We start from the raw sequence: 24046 nt of genomic DNA on the forward strand, positions 1-24046 counted from the left end.
ATAACTCCCATTATGGTTCCTCAACTCTACCCACACAGACTCCACATCATCCGACCCTATGTCGTTTAGTGCTATTGATTTAATTTCATTCCTAATTAACAAGGCAACCCCGCCCCCTCTGCCCACCTCTCTGTCTTTTTGATAGGTTGTGAATCCCTGGATGTTTAACTGCCAGTCCTGAACCCCCTGCAACCATGTCTCTGTGATGCCTACCACATCATACCTGCCAGTCACAATCTGGGCCACAAGCTCATCTACCTTGTTCCGTACACTGCGCGCATTAAAATATAGCACCTTTATATTGACCGTCCCTTTTTGTTTTCTTAGTGTGGTGGACCTTGGTTTACTGAGCCTTTCCATACAGTGTGTCATATTTTGTGGGATGGGGACTATTGTAACCTCTCCTGAGTTCTGTCTTTTCGTGCTTTTTTGTATTCCTAAGCAGCTACGCTTCCCACTGATTACTTCACCTCTTGGTTCCCTGACTTTCCCTTCCCCCCCAATCTTTAGTTTAAAGTACTATTGACCACCCTATTTACTCTTTTCGCCTGAACACTGGTCCCAGCTCGGTTCAGGTGGAGACCATCCCAACGGTATAGGTCCCCCCTAAGAGAAAAGAGAGAGGGGAGAGAGAAGGGAGGGAGAGAGGCAGGCAAAGAAGCAGAGAGATTGGGTATTTCTCAACCAGAACTTTGACAGATTCTGACTTGGAAATATATCACTGTTCCTTCAAGGTCTTTGGGTAAAAATCATTGAATTCCCTCTTTAACAGCACTCTGGGTGTACCTACCCAACATGGACTGCAGCGATTCAAGAAAGTAGCTCACTACCACCTTCTCAAAGGCAATTAGGGATGGGCAATGAATGTCCTAGCCAGCAATGCCCAAATCTCTTGTATTCATTTAAAAAGAATCAAGACTGCATATTTTCAGCTCAGTAACATTGCCAGCCTCCAGCCTTTTCTTAGCTCATTTGCTTCTGAAACTCTCATCTATTCTTTTATTTCCTCTGGACCCAACTATCCTAATGCACCCTGGGATGACCGCTCACATTCAACCTCCCTGTAATATTGAGTTCATCCAAAACTCTGCTTACTCACACCAAGACGTGGTCACCCACCTTCCCTGTGCCCACTGACTTATAAAATCTCTCGATTAAGAAGCACCTTTTCCTCCAGGGTTGTATCTCCCTATCTCTTGTCATCTCATCCAGCCACCGAGATATTTACTTTCATCTAATTCAGGACTCAGACTGAGATAGACAATTGTTAATCAGGAAGGGAATCAAGGTTAAGGGGATAAGACAGGAAAGTGGAGTTGAGGATATCAGATCAGCCACGATTTCATGGAATGGCAGGGCAGACTCGATGAGCCGAATGGCCGACTTCTGCTCTGCATCTTATATCTTATGGTCATGAGCATTTGCCATATTAATCACTCTATGACTGGTGGCTGTTCTTTCAGTTGCCTGATAGCCAAGCTCTGGAAATTCATCCTTAAACCTCTCCTGCTCACTCCTTCACTTTCTTATATTAAGACCCTCCTTAAAACCTACCTTGGAAACAAGCTTTTGGCCATCTGCCCTGATATCTCCCTGCGTGGCTCAGTGTCAATTGGGCGAAACCTGGATGGCTTAGAAAAAAAAAAAATGGATCAAATTGAAGCATGTTTCTCTCTTTCAAATCCTCGACATGTTGCATAATTACTCTTGGTGGCTGAGGATGCACCAGGATGTCCATCGCCACCTGAACCAGTGTCGCCTCTGCGTCCACATGAATCCAGCTCTGAGAACAGAGAGGTCCCAAAGGAGACTCTCCCCTGGTCACCGGGACCGAGGCCCCGCCCACACTATTGCGTCACATAACGGCGCATGCGCTTCACTCCCCACTGATCCAAGGTGGTGGCCAGTCACCTGGGCCTGTTCATGGGGAAAAGCCTCGGTGTTACAAACCCGAGGCCTCCAGGTTCTTATTGAGGTTGTGAGACCTGCACTGGGTGTTTATGAAGCCTCCGCTCCCTCCCCACCCCCACTCCCGGCTCCATTCCCCCCTCCGGCCCACCGACTCTCACCCGTTCAGTAAAGCATCTCCCGCACGCACAAGGCCTCAAGCAAAATGACACTGTGCATGCTCCACATATAGCCCAGCATTGCGCCTGCGCGGTTGGCTCCTGTGGTGTGAATAGGGCACTTGCACATACGCAGGGAATGCTGGGTAATTGCACCGCCACTGAACGGTGAAACTGCAGAGAAAATAAATTTGTTACTCAATTGAGATGAATTGCTTTTCAAAAAATTCAGACTAATTTTTGTGAGTAGGTGCTTGCTTCTATATATATTTTTGAATTTTTCTAATTAAGGGGCAATTTAACGTGTCCAATCCACCGACCATACACATTTTCTTGGGATGTGGGGGTGAAACCCATGCAGACACGGGTGTGACCCGGGGCCGGGATTGAACACAGGTTCTCGGAACCAGTGCTAACTACTGCAACACCGTTCCGTCCCAGTCCTCTCTTATATTTCATTTCTGGGAATAAGGAGAGATTTTTAAACGTTTCCAACCTCCCTTTCACCTCCCCTGATTCTATTTGGACTGGGTTCTGTCCCGGAATCATTGCTTTCCCTGTCTTTTCTCTCTATTTCCTTACATTGACTGTTCATTCCATTATAGGTGTAAATCATGCGGCTCTTCATCCCTGTGCTGGCTCTTTGGACATTCAATCCAATTAATTACACACACCAGGCGGCACTGTCAGAACAATATCTATCTGATATATCAGATGTGGAGGTGCCGGCGTTGGACTGGAGTGGGCACAATAAGAAGTTTTACAACACCAGGTTAAAGTCCAACAGTTTTGTTTGGAGTCACTAGCTCTCGGAGTGCAGCTCCTTCATCAGGGCAAAAGGTGAATGGAGAAGGTCTTCCAACGTTTCAGATCGAAGATCTACAGTCCTGCCACATCCAATCGTGAATTGTGGTGCAATTAAACAACTCACTGAAGGAGGAGGATCCACAAATATCCCCATCCTCAATGATGGAGGAGCTCAGCACATTTGTGCAAAAGACAAGGCTGAAGCATTCGCAGTAATCTTCAGCCAAAAGTGCCGGGTGGATGATCCAGCTTGATCTCCTCCAGAGATCTCCAACATCACAGATGCCAGTCTTCAGCCAATTTCATTCACAACACGTGATATCAAGAAATGGCTGAAGGCAGTGAATACTGCAAAGACATTTTTCCGGCATTAGTTTTGAAGACTTGTGCCATACTCCTAGCAAAGCTGTTCTAATAAAGCTAGAACACCGGCATCTACCCAGCAACTGGAGGGTAGCACAGTGGTTCGCACTGTTGCTTCACAGCACCAGGGTCCCAGGTTCGATTCCTGGCTTGGGTCACTGTGCTGATTCTGCACGTTCTCCCCGTGTCTGCGTGGTTTCCTCCGGGTGCTCCGTTTCCTTCCATAAGTCCCGAAAAACGTGCTGTTAGGTAATTTGGACATTCTGAACTTTCCCTGTGTACCCAAACAGGCACCAGAGTGTGGCGACTAGGGGCTTTTCACAGTAACTTCATTGCAGTGTTAATGTAAGCCTACTTGTGACAATAATAAAGATTTTGGGTATTTTAGGGAACAGGTAGAACTTCCTTGGTTCTACCGGTTGTTTTTGGTTAATGTGTCTGGAGTCTTTGAGTTCTTCCAGTCTGTCTCCAATTCTCCTTCCTGTCTCGGGTATATGGGTCCAGGTAGCTTGGTGTTGTGATTTGTGTTGTTTAGTTGTGTGTCTGTCTCTCAATAATGACTATGCTCCTACCCTTATCTTCTGGTCTTATGGACATATCCATGTTGGATCCAAGCTCCCGGATTGTCTGTCTTTCACTCTGGGTAAGAGTCTGTTTGTCTCTTGTATTTCACTACTCTGACTGGGCAGAGACCTGATTGAAGGGATTCAAACATGGGAGTTCTGGTGAAGATGAGCAAGGATTTGGGAGGGACAACGTGTTCAAAGAATTTAAAGAGGAGAGGGCGGTTGAAGGTGGGGCACTAATTTGTAAGGATGGCAGGGTCAAGGGTTTGTTTTATTGCGAGAGTGCTGATGGCAGATTTGAAGGGCAGAGGGACAGTACCTGAAGAGAGAGAGAAATGTTGACAATATTTGTGGACACAGGGTAGTTGGCTGATCAGTACCTTAGTGGTAATAGGGTCGATGAAGTAGGAGCTGGGTCTCATGGACAAGGTGAGCTCTGAGGGCATGAGGGAGATGGGAGAGAAACTAGAGAAAGATGTGGGTTCAGGGCTCGGGAAAGGATAAAATTTAGAGACAGTTTGATCTGGTGGGCTCAAGGAAGGGAGGGAATCAGCAGAGGCAGCTGATCGGATTTACTCAATCTCAGTCACAAAGATGATCCACAAGCTCCTCACACTTCTTGTTGGAGGTGAGGATGGAAGAGACAGGGGAGAGCGAGAGTACTTCAAAAGGAACTAACTTGTGTCAGAGATATTAAAACGTTTCAGCACACTGCATATTTCACACAAATCTAATTTATTTGACTTTTAGCCAGAATATTAGCCGCTGTAAATGGGCTGGAGTTTGTTATCAGCAGAAAGAGACCCAAATGAACATAGATCATCATAGAATTTACAGTGCAGAAGGAGGCCATTCAGCCCATCGAGTCTGCACCGGCTCTTGGAAAGAGCACCCTACCCAAGGTCAACACCTCCACCCTATCCCCATAACCCAGTAACCCCACCCAACACTAAGGGCAATTTTGGACACTAAGGGCAATTTATCATGGCCAATCCGCCTAACCTGCACATCTTTGGACTGTGGGAGGAAACCGGAGCACCCGGAGGAAACCCACGCACACACGGGGAGGATGTGCAGACTCCGCACAGACAGTGACCCAAGCCGGAATCGAACCTGGGACCCTGGAGCGGTGAAGCAATTGTGCTAACCACAATGCTACCGTGCTGCCGTATGGTTCAGTCCTGAATGTGAGAAACACCAAAACCCAGTCGCAGTCATTACTTGTGGCCTCGTTGGTGTCTCAGCAGGTGGGATGAAGTGGTGAATCCCTTCCCACCTGAGCAGATGAATGGTCTCTGCCCAGTGTGAACCCGCTGGTGTGTCTGCAGGTTGGATGATCGAGTGAATCCCTTCCCACACTTGGAGCAGGCGAATGGTCTCTCCCCAGTGTGAACTCGCTTATGTTCAGTGAGGTGAGATGATTGTCTGAACGCAGTCCCGCAGTCAGAGCACCTGAACGGTTTCTCGTCAGTGTGAACACGTCGATGGAACATCAGTTCCCAAGAACTTTTATAGCGTTTCCCGCAGACTGGACATTGGAATGGTCTCTCTCCAGTGTGAACTCGCTGGTGTCTCAGCAGGTGGGATGACTGAGTGAATCCCTTCCCACACTTGGAGCAGGTGAATGGTCTCTCCCAAGTGTGAACCCGCTGGTGTATCTGCAGGTTGGATGAGTGAGTGAATCCCTTCCCACACTTGGAGCAGGTGAATGGTCTCTCCCCAGTGTGACTGCGTCGATGAATTTCCAGCTTGGATGGGGAAGTGAATCCTTTCCCACAGTCCGCACATTTCCACGGTTTCTCCTCCGTGTGACTCCATTTGTGGCTTGTGAGGTCTGATGATCGAGTGAATCCTCGTCCACACACACAACACGTGTACGGTTTCTCCCCACTGTGGACGATGCTTTTTCCTTCCATGTTCAAAATCCGCCAATCTTCAGGATATGATAAATCGAGAACTCTGTCAGATCCTGATATGATGCTTGGTTTGAGTTTCCGGAATTTGAATCCTCCATTTCGAACACCCTGTGAAACTGATTTAAAGCAGAAAATAGGGAGTGAGAGAGAACCCACAAAAACACAAAGGCAGGTTGTGAAATTGAGCTGAGTGAATCTGGTCATTTGTGGGGCCGGCACTGGGAAAAAGTGACCATGAAAACTGCTGGATTGTGTATAGAGACAAGACACATTAAGAGAGTAGTTGGCAAAGCATTTTTGACCTTGAGCTTCATTAATATAAATATGATACTGAAACTATGCTTCTGGTGGCACAGTGGGTAGCACTGCTGCCTCAGCTCCAGGGTCCCAGGTTCAATTCCCGTCTCAGGTGACTGTGTGTGGAGTTTGCACATTCTCCCCTTGTCTGCGTGGGTTTCATCCGGGTGCTCCGGTTTCCTCCCACAGTCCAAAGGTGTGCAGGTGAGGTGGATTGGCCATGATAAATTGCCCTTTGTGTCCAAAGGTGAGTTAGGGGCACTGGGTTACAGGGACAGGGTGGAGGCATGGGCTTAAGCTTAAGTAGGGTGCTCTTTCCAAGGGCCAATGCAGACCCGATGGATCAAATGGCCTCCCTCTGCACTGTAGGAATTCTATGGCTCTAATTCTATTCTTTGAATCTTTATAAAGCTCTGGTCATCATGCTTCAGGAAGGATGTGAAGGTTCTTGGAGAAGGTGCAGAGGAGATTTACCAGAATGGTTCCAGCAAAGGAGGTTGAGGGGAGATTTGATTCAGGGACACAAGATTATGCCAGGTTTCCACCAGGTGGACAAAGAAACTCTGTTTCCATTCACTGATCGTACAAGCAGTCGGGACACAGATTTAAAGTTTTGGATAAAGCCTGGATTGAACTGTATAAGATCCTGAGGGGTCTTGACAGGGTGGATGTGGAGAGGATGTTTCCTCTTGTGGGAGAATCTGGAACAAGGGGGTTACTGTTGCAAAATAAGGGGTCTCCCATTTCAGATGGAGATGAGGATTTTTTATTCTCTTAAGGGTTGTAAAACTTTGGAACTCACGTCCTTAAAAGGCAGTGGAAGCAGAGACCTTGAATATATATTTTTTTAATTTAGAGTACCCAATTCATTTTTTCCAATTAAGGGGCAGTTTAGCATGGCCAATCCACCTAGCTTGCACATTTTTGGGTTGTGGGGGCAAAACCCACACAAACATGGGGAGAATGTGCAAACTCCACACGGACAGTGACCCAGAGCCGGGATCGAACCTGGGACCTCGGCGCCGTGAGGGCGCAGTGCTAACCCACTGCGCCACCGTGCTGCCCGACTTGAATATTGTTAAGGCAGAGCTGGATAGATTCTTGATGAGCAAGGGGGTGAAAGGTCATCAGGGGTAGGCAGGAATGTGGAGTTGAGGTTAGAATGAGATCAGCCGCAATCTTATTGAATGCTGAACAGGCTCGAGGGGCCGAGTGGCCTGTTCCTAGTTTGTATGTGAAAGGTACAGGAGATATGAGGTGATATGAGATGTATGTTTTTACACAGCGAGCGGCAATGACTTGAAACTTGCTGCCTATGAGGGAGTTTGAAAATAGACACAACGAATGATTTGATTTTTAAAGGAAATTGGATAGGCATCTGAGGGAAATAAACCTGCGAGGATACAGGAAGCAGGAGAATGGGACTGACTGGATTGTTCCAGAGAGATAGCATGGACTCAATGGGCCGATGCCATTCTCTGCGCCATCACGTCTCTGACATTTTTGTACAGGCTAATTTTGTAATTTAACCCCGGGGGTTCAGATATCACTCAGATAAATCTGAGCTACACTCCCTCCGAGGCCATTCTATCCTTCCTCAGGTTTGTTGCCCAGAACTGAACACAGTTCTCCAGGTTTGGTCTAACCAGGGTTTGTGAATCTTGGGGCTTTTCCAGTCACACTGAGACCTGAAATCTTCCCTCACAGACAGAACAGACAAACCTTTTACCTTCCACACCCAGATGCTGCTGAAATTCAGGTTCTAATGAATCGCGTGACTCTGTCAGATTGCGATGTGACGTTTGGTTTGCTTTTCCCGTCTGTTAAACCTCCACTTCCAGTATCTTGTAAATTTACAGAAACCTCACTGTGAGTTTAGGATAGAAATTCACAACATTCTCTCCTCGCCAACTTTGATTAAATATATTCCTGGAGGTTTGATCACATGACCTGCCCCCATCCTCCAGCCATTAATCGGTCAACACATCCATCCTTGTGACACACTGCCTTCCTCGGCCAATTGGGAAGCAAAATGACTCATTGCCTTACAGGGCAATTACTGTCCTAACAATCTTCCGGACACCCAGGTATGAATCTCACCAACGCAGGGAGCGGAGTTGGTGCGAATCCGGGGAGGTGGAGCTTTGGAACAGTAAATATAAATAACTTACCGTGGGAATTTACGGCCTGGACAGCAGGAAGAGGAGTTGCCGCAAATCCGGGGAGGAGGAGCTTCGGAACAGTAAGTATAAATAACTTACCTCGGGGATTCACGGCCTAGTCGGCAGGGAGCGGATTTGGCCCGAATCCGGGGAGGAGCAGCTTCAGAACAGTAAATATAAATAACTTACCTCAGAGTAAAGCTGATTGGCTAGTTGGGAATCTGTTCTAAATTTGAGAAACTGGAATAATTAACTAAGATGGGGAGTAACGAGGAGATTGGTAACTAGGAGATTGCTGTTTGTATCTATATCAATGATTTGGATGAGAATGTACAAGGCATGATCAGTAAGTTTGCAGATGACACTAAAATAGGTGGTATTGTCGACAGTGAGGAAGGTTATCAAAAATTGCAGCAGGCTCTCGATCAGCTGGGTAAGTGGGCCAAGAAATGGAGTTCAATACAGATAAGTGCGAGGAGTTGCATTTTGGAAAGTCAAATCAAGGTAGGATTTTCACAGTGAATGGTAGGGTCTTGGGGTGTATCATGGAACAGAGGGATCTTGGAGTTCAGGTGCACGGTTCTCTAAAGGTGGAGTCACAGGTAGATAGAACAACACGGTAGCATAGTGGTTAGCACAGTTGCTTCACAGCTCCAGGGACCCAGGTATGATTCCCAGCTGGGGCACTGTCTGTGCGGAGTATGCACGTTCTCCCCGTGTCTGCGTGTGTTCTCTGGTTTCCTCCCACAGTCTAAAGATGTGCGGGTTAGGTGGACCGGCTAAATTGTTCTTCGTGTCCAAAAAAAGGATGAGTGGGGGTTACGGGAGTGGGGTAGATAAGTAAGCTTGACTAGGGTGCTCTTTGTAATGGCTGGTGCAGGCTCGATGGGCCGAATAGCCTCCTTCTGCACTGTAAATTCTCTGAAGAAGGCTTTTGGCATGCTGGCCTTCATCAGTCAGGGCATTGAGTATTCAAGTTGGGAAGTTATATTGCAGTTGTACAGGACGTTGGTGAAGTCACACCTGGAGTATTGTGTTCAGTTTTGGTTGCTTTGCCATAGGGAAGATGTTATTAAACTGGCGAGAGTGCAGAAGAGATTTCCAAGGATGTTGCCAGGACTCAAGGGACTGAGTTACAGGGAGAGATTGGACAGGCCAGGATATTTTTCTTTGGAGCGTAGGAGACTGAGGGGTGATCTTATCAAGGTGTATAAGATCATGAGAGGCATGGATAGGGTGAATGTACTCAGTCTTTTTCTCAGGGTTGGGAAATCGAGAACTAGAGGGCATAGGTTTAAGTTCAGAGGGAAAAGAATTAATGGGAACCTAAGGAGCAATGGTTTTACACAGAGGATGGTACGGATGTGGAATGAGCTGCCGGAGGAAATGGTTGAGGCACGGACATTGACAACATTGAAAAGTAATTTGGACAGATACATGGATAGGAAAGGTTCAGAGGGATATGGGCCAATACAGGCAAATGGGATTGGCTTAGATGAGCTTTTTGGTTGGCATGGGCCAGTTTGGGCCGAAGGGCCTGTCTCCGTGCTGTAGATTCTATGAACCTCAAGTCTCTTTGGACACCCACTGTACTTAACCTCTTTCCATTTAGAAAGTACTCAGTTATATCCTTTTTTGGTTCAAAACAGATAACCTCACACTTGTTTACATTGCCACAATCTTGCCCATTCACCTAGTTCGTCAATATCTTCTTGCAATTTTATGCTATCATGTATGCTGTCTACGATGCCACCAAACTTTCAACAGCAACAGTGCAGAAGAGGCCCTTCGGTCCATCGAGTTTGCACCGACACATGATAAACCTGACCCATCTACCTAATCCCATTTGCCAGTACTTGGCTCATAGCCTTCAATGTTATGACGTGCCAGTCTTCATCCAGGCACTTTTTTTAGAGGATGTGAGACAACCGTCTCTACCACCCTCCTCGGCAGTGCATGAAATGAAAATGAATTAAATGAAAATCGCTTATTGTCACAAGTCGGCTTCAATGAAGTTACTGTGAAAAGCCCCTAGATGCCACATTCCGGCGTCTGTTCGGGGCATTCCAGACCGTCACCACCCTCTGGGTAAAAACATTTTTCTTCAGTACATGTGTCAATAAATCTAATCCCCACTCTCTGCTGTCTGTTGGTTAGCCAATCCTCTATCCAAACTAATATATTATCTCTCAACCCCGTGGGATTTTACCTTGATTATTACCTTTTGTGTGACACCTTATCAAATGTATTCTGGGAGTCAAAATACATCGACAGGCCCCCATTATCCACTTGGCTTGTTACATCTTACAAGAACTCCTAAGAAATGAGTCAAACACGATTTACCCTTCACAAAACCACGCTGACTCTGGTAGATTGCAGTTTGACTTTCCAAATGTCTGGTTGCTACTTTCTCAATCATGGATTCCAACAGTTTCCCAACAACAGGCTTTAAACTAACTAATTTCCTACTTTCTGCCTTTTTGACCTAATCCAGTGACATTGGAGATTTTCTCAGTGGAGCCTCAGTCACCATCACTGAGGCTAACTTTAAATTCCAGATTTTATTCATTTAATGGATTGGAGCCCATGTCCCCAGAACATTTTCCTGTCTCTCTGGGTGACTAATGCAGTGACATTGTCACTGGGTCAGTGTTCCTCCCCCCCCCCCCCCCCCCCCCCGCGGTCTATGTGAGGTTGTTTGTGGAGAGAAGCCGGAAGCGGCGGATAGTGAGAGTGGAGAATGTTCATTGTTTCACATTCGGCTCCAGGGCCCCACTGGGGTTTGTAAACCCCACCCCCCAACACTGACCTCTCACCTGACACCTCACAATGGTTGACGGCATCGCGCGACCAATAGCAGAAGAGTACAAAGTCTTACAACACCAGGTTAAAGTTCAACAGGTTTGTTTCGATGTCACTAGCTTTCGGAGCGCTGCTCCTTCCTCACCTTGCTTCCTGTTACCCTCACTCCATTCTCACTCTCTCGCCCTTTCCATCAATCTTTTTGATTCTCTCTCTCTCCCCCACTACTCACTCTCGTTCTCTCTCTCTCACTCTGTTTCTCACATAAAATTCTCTAGGTTGTGGATAATAATAATAATTATTGTCACAAGTAGGCTTACATTAACATTGCAATGAAGTTACTGTGACCATCACTGAGGAAGGAGCAGCGCTCCGAAAGCTAGTGACATCGAAACAAACCTGTTGGACTTTAACCTGGTGTTGTAAGACTTCTTATTGTGCTCACCCCAGTCCAACGCCGGCATCTCCACATCAATAGGAGAAGAGTGGGCGGGTCCGGCGGACCGGGCGGGAGTGACTGGTCCTCCAGTCGGAGTGAATGTGGGCAGGACTGGCCGAGTGAAGCATGCGCAGTGTGATTAATGGCGATGCAGAAAAGGTCCTTTCTCGGATGCACAACTCGTGAAGGTGGGAATAGCGAGACGGAGAGAGAGCTGGATCGTGCGGGTCGTTAGGCACGCTTCGTAAACATGTTATATAAAGCAAAAATCCGGAAAAATAATCCACCGGTACCTGGGGATCTGAGCGGGATTCGGAGCTTTCTCACAGACAGGTCTATGCGGCCGCCATCTTTATTTGGTACTGGCAGCGGTGCGCATGCGCCGTCTCAAATTGTCAGTGCAGCAGTGCACATGCGCCCTCGGCATCCTTATTTGGATCACTGGCAGCTCACTGCGCACGCGTACCCACCATCTTTATTGGGGCACAAGCATCAGAGCGCAGGCTCAGTCGCCATCATTGTTGGGGGCAACGTTTTTGAACTGTGTCTTCATGACAGAATGTCCATCCAACTATTTCACTCAGTTACAAATTCCTATTTAGGGGGCAGAATATATGCCGAGGACTGTTAGAATAATTCGAATTTATATTATGACTTGAACAGAATATAACTTTTTCGACTTTCAGAGAAACGTGACAAAATAACAATTGACACTGAGCCACATGACGAAATATTAGATTTTAAGGACAATCTTAACGGAGGAAAGAGAGTCGGAGAGTTTTAAGGAGGAAATTCCAGAAATTGAGGCCTTGGCAACTCAGTAATGGTGGACAGATTAGAATCAGGAATGCTGGAATTAAATGAGTGCAGAAATCTGAAAGGGGTGTGTGTGGAGGAGATTACAGAGATCAGGGTGATCATTACCATGGAGTAAAGCAATGAGAAATTTAAACTTTTTGTGCCTTTTAAAAAGGAAGCATTTGTAGAATTGTGGGCACAGGGGCTGGTGTGAGCAAGCACATGGGTAGCAGTGTTTGGGATGGGATGGAGGGGGTTGTTTAATGTTGGAGTCCGGCTGCGAGTGCATTGGAATAATTTGTTTGAGTGGTAACAGAAGAATGGATGATGGTTTCTGCAGCAGATGGACAGAGACGAAGGTGGAGTAGAGCTGTGTTCCTGAGGTGGAAATTGGCAATCTTGGTGACAGTGTGGATATGTGGTCAAGAGCTCATCTAGGGGTGAAATATTTCACCATGGTTGTGAACAGTCAGCTTCAGCCTCAGACATTGGACAGGGATGGAATTGGTGGCAAGGGACTGGAGTTTGTAGAGCGGATGAAAGGGAATGGGTTCAGTCTTGTCAATATTTAAATGGAGGAAAGTTCTGCTCATCCAGCACTGGATGTCAGACAAGATCGGACAGTGTGTCCAATTCCTGTTCCAGCCTCCCCATACAGGCGCCGGAATGTGGCGACTAGGGGCTTTTCACAGTAACTTCATTTGAAGCCTACTTGTGACAATAAACAATTTTCATTTCATTTTCATTTCTTGGAAAGGAACTTGCAGGTGGTGATGTTCACCTACATCTGCTGCCTGTCCATCCAGATGGTGGGGATTAAGGGTTCAGGAGATTTTGTAAAATTGTGATTCAGTTGTTGGTCCATTGCTTCCTGTTACCCTCACTCCGTTCTCACTCTCCCTTTCCATCAATCTTTTTGATTCTCTCTCTCTCCCCCACTACTCACTCTCTTTCTCTCTCACACTGTTTCTCACATAAAATTCTCTAGCCCAGAGGGTTGTGGATGATAATAACAATAATCATTATTGTAGGCTTACATTAACACTGCAATGAAGTTACTGTGACCATCACTGAACATATTGAAGGCTGAGATGGTGAGATTTTTGGTCTCTCAGGAAGTCAAAGGACATAGAGAGCTAACGGGAAAGTGGGATTGAAGACTGAGATGAGCCACAATCGTGTTCAATGACAGAGCAGGTTCGACGGGCCGAATGGTCTACTTCTGCTCCTATTTCTTGTGTTCTTGCAGAGGCCTGAGTCTTGTGTGGGCTCAGACCGGGTGGCAGGTTCCCTTCCCTGAAGGACATTAACAAACTAGTTCACTTTTCACAAAAGGTTCAACAGTTTTCGTGGTCACTTTTTCCCAGTGCCGGCCCCACAAGTTACCAGATTCATTCAGCTCAATTTCACAACCTGCCTTTGTGTTTTTGTGGGTTCTCTCTCACTCCCTTTTTTCTGTTTTAACTCAATTTCACAGGGTATCAGCAGGGAAGGATGTGCAATTGTCCAACCAAACACCACATCAAAATCTGACAGTCGTGTAACTGATTGGAACCTGAATATCATCAGATTTTGAACATGGAAGGAAAAGGAAGTTCACAGTGGGGAGAAACCGTACACATGTTCTGTATGTGGACGGAGCTTCAGCCGATCATCTGGTCTGTCAAAACACAAGTGCAGTCACAGCAGGGAGAAACCATGGTAATATGGGGACTGGGGCAAGGCGTTCAATTACCCATCTGACCTGGCAACCCATCGACACATTCACACTGGAGAGAAACCTTTCACCTGCCCCGAGTGTGGGCGTGGATTCACTCAGTCATACAGCTTGTTGATGCACCAGCGAGTTCACACTGGGGAAAGGCCTTTCACCTGCCCTGCGTGTGGGTGTGGATTCACTCTTCATCCCAACTGCTGACACACCCGCAGATTCACAATGATGAGAGACTTTTAAATGCAGAAAATGTGGGAAGTGCTTTATAAGTTCTCGGGATCTGGGTCGTCATTCTCCGCCGGCGGGAGTCTCCGTTTTGCCGGCGCCCGGGGGTTTCCCGACGGCGTGGGGCTGCCCCACAATGGGAAACCCCATTGACCGGCCGGTGTAACGGAGCATCCCGCCGGCGGGTCGGGGCAGAAATGTGGTGGGGCGGGATGGAGAATTTCGCTCCAGGTGTCCCATCAAAGAGTTCACACTGACGAGAGACCGTTTAAATGCCTAGACTGTGAGAAGTGCTTTAAAAGTTCCGGGGAACTGGTATCCCATCAACATGTTCACACTGACGAGAAACCATTCAGGTGCTCCGACTGTGGGACTGGGTTCAGACGATCATCTCAACTCACTCTACACCAGCGGATTCACACTGGGGAGAGACCATTCACCTGCTCCCAGTGTGGAAAGGGATTCATTCATTCAGGCAACCTGCTGAGACACCAGCGGGTTCACAAGTAACTGCTGTGATTGGATTTTGCTGTTAATCACATCCAGGACTGAACCATGTTCATTGGAGTCGGGTTTGACTCATATTTATAAACGCTAACCCAGTTATAAGGGATAATATTCTGGATAAAAGTCAATTATTTAACACAAGTTTGTCGAATCTTTTAACATCCCATCACAAGTTAGTTCTGTTTGAAGGTCTCTCCCTCTCCCCTGTCTCCTCCATCCTCACCTCAAGTGTGTGGAGTTCATAAATGTCTTTCTCACTGAGATTGAGACAATCTGATCAGCTGCCTCTGCTGCTTTCCTCTCTACCACTGGGCCAACCTGTCTCTAAAATTCCACCTGGTCTGAGCTCTGAACTCCTCTTTCCCCAGTTTCTCTCCTACCCTCCATCTTCCTCAGAGCTCATGTTGTCCATTAGACCTGCCACCTGCGCCAGGGTCCTGGGTTCGATTCCCACCTTGGGTCACTGTCTGTGTCAAGTCTGCACGTTCTCCCCATGTCTGCGTGGGTTTCTTCCAGGTGCTCCAGTTTCCTCCCACAATTCCCGAAAGCCGTGTTTATTGGGTGAATTGAACATTCTGAATTCTCCCTCTGTGCACCCGAACAGGCGCCGGAGTGTGGCGACTACGGGATTTACACAGTAACTTCATTGCAGTGTTAATGTAAGCCTACTTGTGACAAAGATTGTTTTATTATTATTATTTAACCACATTCTCACAAAACTGCTGACCATTCAAGATCTCCATGTTGTGTGATATTGTTCATAGTTCTGTCTCTTGGTCCTGTCGCTCATCTTTAAACGCACCCTTCCTAAAACAATATTTTACCCCACCATCATTGCAAACTACCACATCAAAACCTCCCTTTCCTCTCCAAGTCCCTGTACTCTGTGTTCCCCAAGGATCTGTCCTCGGCCCCTCCTATTTCCCATCTACAAGCTGCCACGAGGTGACATCACCCAAAAACACCGTGCTAGTTTTCACATGTCACTGACAACACCCGGCTCTACCTCACCACCATCCCTCTCCATTCCTCCTCTGTTACTAAATTATCAAACTGCTTATCTCACATCCACCGGATGGGCAGAAATTTCCTCCAATTAAAAATTGGAAAGACCGAAGCCATTGTCTTCAGTCACCATTAGAAATTCCGTTCCCTAACTCCCGAGTCCATCCCTCTCCCTGGGAACTGTCTGAGGCTGAACCACACTCTGCACAATCTCCGTGTCAGATCTGACCCCAAGATGAGTTTCTGAACACATTTCCACACCATCACTGATACCAATGTCGCCTGTGTCCACCACTCCCCAGCTCATCTGCTGCTGAAACGCTCATCCGTGCTCCTGTTACCATAAGACCATAAGACATAGAAGCAGAATTAGGCCACTCGGCCCATCAAGTCTGCTCCGCCGTTCAATCATGGCTGATATTTTCTCATCCCCATTCTCCTGCCTTCTCCCCATAACTCCTGATCCCCTTATTAATTAAGAATCTATCTATCTCGGTCTTAAAGACACTCAGTGATTTGGCTCCACAGCCTTCTGCAGCAAAGAGTTCACAGATTCACCACCCTCTGGCTGAACAAATTCCTCCTCATCTCTGTTGTAAAGGATTGTTCCTTGAGTCTGAGATTGTGTCCTCCCTTTGTTACCTTTAGACTTGATTCCAATACATTCCTATCCAGCCTCTCTCATTCACCGCACCAGCACACGGAAATATGAGATCATTCAAAGTCCTGTTCACCATCACCACTGTGCTCATTGACCTACTCAAGCTCTGATTAAGCAATGCCTCCATTATAAAATTTGTATTCAGGTTGTCAAATCCCTCCATGGTCATGAACATCGTCAGCCTTTAACCATGGAAGCAAAAAGCCCCGTTTAATGTTGGGAGAAACAGTTCACCTGTTCTGAATGTAGATAATGTTTTAGCCGACGATCTGACCTTTCGAATGGTATGTAGTCACGCTGGGGAGAAGCTTTCGAAATCTGGGGTCTGTGGAATAGATTGAATCAGACCTGGAAATTAATCGGCCTGTTCACACTGAGGAGTTACTGTTAATGTTCTCCGTGTGTGGGAAAGGATTCACTCAGATCACCAGCCTCACTTCTTCATGGTCAATCTGAACTGGACTGTTGCCAAGTGCAATGTATCTTTCCTGAGGTTTGGTGCCCAGTATGGAACACAGTTCATGCAGCAAGTGAGGAAAAGACAGCAGGAGTTTCTCTCATCTGTGATTTACAAGGACACATTCTCGGGTTCCCACCAGTTACGTTTCTTCTGTAATTTCTTCATTTTCCCTAAACTACCCTGCCTGTTGATTCTATTATTCTGATAATTCCATTACTGTAGCTATAAACATCACAGATTAGAATTTAATCTGTTCCATTATTTACTCTGGTTTAAGTTTATGTTGAGGTTAATAACAGACAAACTCTGTCCTCTCCCCAATCCAATTAGAGTTTCCAATGCGTCGATTCTGTGGAATGGAATGTCTTATCACCGTTTCCACGATGACCTGTCTGCAGTGAAGGAATGTCTTAACAACATTTCCACGGTGACCTGTCTGCACTGGAGCACCTGCTTGAGTTTCTCATTCTCCCTAAACTACGGATGCACGATCAATTGGACAAAGACGAGAGTTGAATACAAATGAGGCTTTATTACTCTAAGATGTGTGGCCTCCCACAGCAGCTGGCAAAATGGCTGCTGTACGGAGGACACACATATTTATACTCTGCCTACTGTGCGGAGCCAGCAGGCAGGGACTACCGCTGTACCTGTAGTACAGGGTCTTATCATACATATCCTAATATATGTACAACAGTGGTTTACCACATTCACCCCCTGTTAAAATTGAGTCCGGCGGGGGTGCTGGAGAACTATATACAGAAAGTTTGAGTTTAATGTACAGCATTGCAAAAAAATGTTGAAGTCCAGAGGTTAGGCAGTCCTGAACCAGTTATAAATTTAGTCGGTCCGTGGCCTTGATGTGCCACTTGGAGTGACGCAGTGGTGGCGGCGATAATTCCGATGTCGGTCTGGTCCTCGGTGACTCTGGGAGCATGCCAAAATCCTCTTCATCCTCAGGCGTGGGCAGGGGAAGGACGGATGGTCCTGGGGTGGTTGCTTCTGGGAGCGCTGGGAGAGGGTGGGGTGGAGCCAGGCCAGAGGTGTGTGTGTGTGGAACCTGCTGGTGTCAGGTCCCTGAGGGAGACAGTATCCTGGCGGCCACCGGGGTATGCTACGTAGGCAGACTGGGGGTTCGTGAAGGGAGCAACTGCACCCTTTCTGCCAACGGGTCCGGCTTGTGGAGTCGGACGTGCCTACGGAGGAGTACGGGTCCTGGAGCTGCGAGCCAAGTCGGGAGTGACACCCCAGATGTAGACTTCCTGGGGAAGGCAAAGAGACGATCATGGGGTGTGTCATTAGTGGCGGTGCATAGTAGTGACCGAATGGAATGCAGTGCATCGGGGAGGACCTCCTGCCAGCGGGTGGCCGGGAGATTCCTGGACCGTAGGGCCAGTTGGACAGCCCTCCAGACCGTCCCGTTCTCACTCTCTACCTGCCCGTTTCCCCGGGGGTTATAGCTGGTCGTCCTGCTGGAGGTGATACCCATGCTGAGCAGGTACTGACGCAGCTCATCACTCATGAATGAGGATCCCCTGTCACTGTGGATGTAGACGGGGAAACCGAACAGAGCAAAGATTGTGTTGAGGGCTTTGATGACGGTGGCAGATGTCATGTCGGGGCATGGGATGGCGAAGGGGAATCTGGAGTACTCATCGACCACACTGAGGAAATACGTGTTACGGTCGGTGGAGGGGAGGGGCCCTTTGAAATCCATGCTGAAGTGTTCAAAGAGGCGGGAGGCCTTCACCAGGCGTGCGCAGTCCGGCTGGTGGAAGTGCGGTTTGCACTCCGCACAGATCTGGGAGTCCCTGGTTGTCTGCACTTCCTCGACGGAGTAGGGCAGATTGCGGGCCTTTATAAAATGGTACAGCCGTGTGACTCCTGGGTGACAAAGGCTGTCGTGCAGGGTCCGGAGTCAGTCTTCTTGGGTGCTGGCACATGTACCTCGGGATAGGGCGTCTGGGGCTTGTTGAGCTTGCCGGGGCGATACATAATCTCGTAGTTGTATGTGGAGAGCTCGATCCTCCACCTCAAGATTTTATCATTTTTGATCTTGCCCCGCTGTGTGTTATTAAACATGAAGGCTACCGACCGTTGGTCAGCGAGGAGCGTGAATCTCCTGCTGGCCAAGAAATGCCTCCAATGCCGCACAGCTTCAACGATAGCTTGGGCCTCTTTTCCGACGGAGGAGTGCCGAATTGAGGAGGCATGAAGGGTGCGGGAAAAGAATGCCACCGGCCTGCCTGCCTGTTTGAGGGTGGCCGCTAGGGTGATGTCTCATGCGTCGCTCTCCACTTGAAAGGGCAGCGTCTCATCTACTGCGTGCATCGCGGCCTTGGTGATATCGGCTCTGATACGGTCGAAGGCATGTAGAGCCTCGGCTGTCAGGGGAAAATGGGTGGACTGGATGAGTGGGCGGGCCTTGTCCGCATGGTTTGGGACCCACTGGGCGTAGTATGAAAAGAACCCCAGGCAGTGTTTGAGGGCCTTGGGGCAGGTTAGCAAAACCATCCCTGGATGCAAAAGCTCGGAGAGACAGTATGGAAGGTATGGCAAGCTGGGACTCTTAAATTCGAATTTGGGATTCTCAGATTACCCACAAAGTGGACTGGGGGAATGGGGTTAGATCAAGCTGAAAAGTGATTTTATTTATTTTTATCTTTTAAATAAATTTAGAGTGCCCAATTCATTTTTTCCAATTAAGGGGCAATTTAGTGTGGCCAATCCACCTACCTGACACATCTTTGGGTTGTGGGGGCGAAACCCACGCAAACACGGGGAGAATGTGCAAACTGCACACGGACAATGACCCAGAGCCAGGATCGAACCTGGGACCTCGGCGCCATGAGGCAGCAGTGCTAACCACTGTGCCACCGTGCTGCCCAGCTAACGAGTGATTTTAAAGTAACCAGCATGTCTTATGTTTTTCACCAGCAAGCTGCAGTGAGATATTTCTTCATAAGATTTCAATAATATTAATTATTTTTAAACTATTTTAGATTATACAACAACTTTCTTGCAGATCTCACTATTATGAATAGAAAACATCCGTATTGACTTCTCACACAGAAAATAGCAGGGGGAGGCCATTCGGCCCTTTTGAGCCTGCTCCACCATTCATTATGATCATGGCTGATCATCCAACTCAATCGCTTGATCCTGCCTCCCCCCCCCCCCCCCCGCCAATATTCTTTGATCCCTTCGCCCTAAGTGCTGTATCTAACTGCTTCTTGAAAACATACATTCTACATAAACATACATTCTACATAATTGGCCTCAACTACTTTCTGTGCCAACGAATTCCACAGGCTCACCACTCTCTGGATGAAGATATTTCTCCTCATCTCTGTCCTAAATGGGCTACCCTCATATCCTCAGACTGTGACCCCTGGTTGTGGACACACCCACCATCGGAACATCCTTCCTGCAACTACCCTGTCCAATCCTGTTAGAATTTTATAGGTTTCTATGAGATCCCCTCTCATTCTTCTAACTTCAGAGAATAAAATCTTAATTGATTCAATCTCTCCTCATACATCAGTCCTGCCATCCTGGGATTTGGTCTGGTAAACCTTCGCTGCACTCCCCCTCGAGGAAGAATAAAGATAAGGAGACCAAAACTGCACACAATATTCCAGTTGTTGCCTCACCAAGGCCCTGTATAATTACATCTGCCATTCATTTGCCCACTCACTCAACTTGTCCAAATCACACTGAAGGATCTCTGCAACCTCCTCACAGCTCACCCTCCCACACAACTTGATGTCATCTGTAATTTTGCAGATATTACATTTTGTTCCCTCATCTAAATCATTTATATATATTGTAAATAGCTGGGGTTTGATCAGCAATCCCTGTGGTAGTCACTGCCTACCAATTTGAAAAAGACCTGTTAATTCCCATTCTGTTTCCTGTCTGCCAACCAGTTTTCTATCCATACCAATACACTACTCCTAATTCCATGTGCTTCAATTGTAAAAGCTCATCTCCTAAGGAGGACTTTGCCAAAAGCCACCTGAAAGTCCAAATGCACCACATCCACTGGCTCTCCCTCGTCAACTCCACCAGTTACATCCTCAAAATTCCAGTAGATTTGTCAAGCATGATTTTCCCTTCATAAATCCATGCTGACTCTGTCCGATCCTGACACTGCTTTCTAAGCGCTGAGCTATAAAATCTTGATAATGGATTCTCGACTTTTCCCCACTGCCGATGTCAGGCTTACTGGTCTATAATTCCGTTTTCTCTCTAGCTCTCTTTTTAAATAGTGGAGTTACATCAGCCACCCTCCAATCCGCAGGAACTGTTCCAGCGACTATAGAATCCTGGAAGATGATCACCAATACATCCACTATTTCGAGAGCCACTTCCTTAATTACTTGCCGATGCAGATTATTAGACCCTGGGGATTTATCAGCCTTCAATCCCATCATTTTCCCCAACACTATTTTTCTACTAATATTGATCTCCTTCAGTTCCTCCCTCTCACTAAATCCTGCATTCCCCAACATTTCTCACAGTGAATTTTGGCTAATCCAGCTTTTTATAAGCTCTGAGACTGTGTCTAATCAAATTATTCCTTTCCAGATGATTATACATCCTATCTCTTATAAACCTTTCCAAGATTTTGCCCACAACAGAAGTAAGGCTCACTGGTCTATAGTTACCGGGGTTGTCTCTACTCCCCTTTTTGAACAAGGGGACATTTGCTATCCTCCAGTCTTCTGGCACTATTCCTGTTGACAAAGATGACTTAAAGATCAAAGCCAAAGGCTCAGCAATCTCCTCCCTAGCTTCCCAGAGAATCCTAGGATAAATCCCATCCGGCCCAGGGGACTTATCTATTTTCACCCTTTCCAGAATTGTTAACACCTCCTCCTTATGAACCGCAAGCCCTTCTAGTCTAACTAATCACTAATTAATGGTTAGTGATTTGGAGGGGAACCTGGAGGTGACGGTGTTCCCAGGTATCTGCTGCCATTCTGCTTCTAGATGGTGGTGATCCTGAATTTAGAAGGTGCTGCCTAAGGAGCCTTGGTGAGTTACTGCAGTGCATCTTGTAGAAAGTACACACACCTGCCATTTTTCATATGTGGTAAAGGGAGTGAATGTTTGTGGATAGGTTGCCAATCAAGTGGGTTACTTTGTCCTTCTTGAGTGTTGTTGGATCTGCACCCATCCAGACAAGTGGGGAGTATTCCATTACATTCCTGATTTGTGTCTTTTAGATAGTGCACAGGTTTTAGGGAGTCAGGAGGTGAGTTACTCGCCGCAGGATTCTTGCCTTTGATCTGCTCTTGTAGCCACCATTTATGGCTAGTCCAGTTTGGTTTCTGGTCAATGGTAACCCCCAGGATGTTGACAGCGAGGGATTCAATGATGGTAATGCTATTGAATGTCAAGGGGCAATTGTTAGATCCTCTCTTGTTGGAGATGATCATAGTCTGGCACTTGTGTGGCACAAATGCAACTTACCACTTGTCTGTATAAACCTAGATATTATCTCGCTGCATTTGGCCATGGACACTTCAGTAACTGAGGAGTCGCAAATGGTGAACATTGTGCAGTCATTAGCAAGCATCCCCACTTCTGACCTTATCATGGGAGGCCGGTCATTGATGAAGCATCAGCTGAAACTAGTTTGGCCTCAGACACAGTTTGAGCATGTCTGGGATTCATTCTTCAGTGAATTACACAAAGCATTTCTGAATAAGTTATTTTACATTTGACAAATCACAGCTGCACACTCAGTGATATCCTCACATGAGGCTACAAGGGCTCCATCCAATGCAGACAATTCAGAGACTTTCAGGTGATTTCATATTAAAATATAGAATTATGTAAGTCTAATTGCAATCAACCAATCCACCAGTGTTTGTAAATAGTTTGCTCGATTGTTTTAGTTTGAACAAGACTTAACGATTAGGAAGGACAGGAATTTCAGATGGAAAATTGAAATTAATTTATTTAAAATAAAGATACATAGCGATACAGAAGGAAAAGGGTAAACTGATCGATACAAAACAGACTTTTACCATTTCTCTTGGTTGATCAGGCTGTAAAAACATAATCCCTCTGGTACCCCTTCTTTGACAACAGCTCTTGATGGGAATCTTGCTTTGGGGATTCCAGTACTTGGCTGGCAACAGACCTTCTCCTCGGGTTTTAAATCCCTCAGTCGCTCTTACCTCAGTTTGAATAAACTGATTAGAACTCAATGGTTGGTCAATTTCATACCTGAATCAATTTGATTGTTTTTTTAACCATTTGGGTAAATGTCTCAGATCAGGATACAATGGGAATGTTTAATGTATCCCTCCCATCATTGTGTGACCTTCCAGTTACAAATAAGGTTACCGAGGGTATGAAGACTCGTTGCTAACCATCATATCAGATCATACATTCCTTCTCACAGAAGCTGTAATATAGAATTTAAAACAGGCTTACAGTTTTAGGTACAACCAAGTCTTTTAACACAACCACTTCCAGATTATTAAATCTTCAATTAAAATCAACTGAGGCACACTACTTAATTAATAATTTGTTTCTGACTAGTGAATAATTAATACACATCATTGACTAATACAATAGATCAATTGCCGAATACAAAATGCCCTTTTCATTTAAATGTTAGTTTCAAAATGGCTTCCTTGATCTTATTAGCTTACTTCAGTAAATATAAAATGTACCTCACCTGAAAATGAATAATTTCTACTGAAACTTACTGCCTAGTCCCACTTATATGTGTCTGTAAATATCTTTGCTCATCTCCCCCTGAATGCTTCAATGTCTCGGCAGTGGCCAGTTTATCAAATGCAATTCTCTTTGAACGATGCAAACATCTCCAAGAGAGCCATCAATTTATTAGTCTCATCTACACTTTCCTTTCATTAAAATATACATCAATACCACCTCGATATATTCCACTGAACTACACCCACAGTGAGGTATTCCAATTCCCATTTAGTGGAGTTATTTTTCCTTAACTTTATTCTGTGCTCAATCACTTCCTCTTATACAATTTTACAAATCCCATTAGATATCTCATTCATGAGGCTGAGAGAAACATTACTGTCCAGTACTCCTACTACCTTTAAAGCAGGAATCAGACTTTCCAATTTGATTCCAGGTATCAACAGTTTAGATGTTTTTATTTTCAAAATTATTTCAAATTCAATTTGCAGTATTGTGGGGCTGGCGGGTTTTCTTAATCTTCAATTTATTTCCCAAAAGGAAACCTTCTTTTCCGATTCCC

At 46.3% G+C, this 24046-nt stretch overlaps 1 protein-coding gene and 1 long non-coding RNA gene across 2 annotated transcripts in view; one reads left to right on the forward strand and one right to left on the reverse strand.

Annotated features, from left to right (window-relative positions):
• The window catches only part of LOC140422821 (uncharacterized), a 44671-nt gene that overhangs the window by 4058 nt on the left and 16567 nt on the right, over positions 1–24046 (reverse strand). Inside the window, 3 exon segments of the mRNA XM_072507724.1 lie at positions 1559–1631; positions 5024–5834; positions 7745–7832. Coding sequence (XP_072363825.1) covers positions 1559–1631; positions 5024–5834; positions 7745–7832 — 972 coding nt within the window.
• LOC140418708 (uncharacterized) lies at positions 11534–14803 on the forward strand. Its single transcript, XR_011945260.1, has 2 exons — positions 11534–11606; positions 13694–14803. It is a non-coding gene; the product is annotated as an uncharacterized lncRNA (long non-coding RNA).

This window comes from Scyliorhinus torazame, chromosome 5 (genome assembly GCF_047496885.1).
Source record: "Scyliorhinus torazame isolate Kashiwa2021f chromosome 5, sScyTor2.1, whole genome shotgun sequence".
In the NCBI taxonomy this organism is placed as follows: Eukaryota; Metazoa; Chordata; class Chondrichthyes; order Carcharhiniformes; family Scyliorhinidae; genus Scyliorhinus; species Scyliorhinus torazame.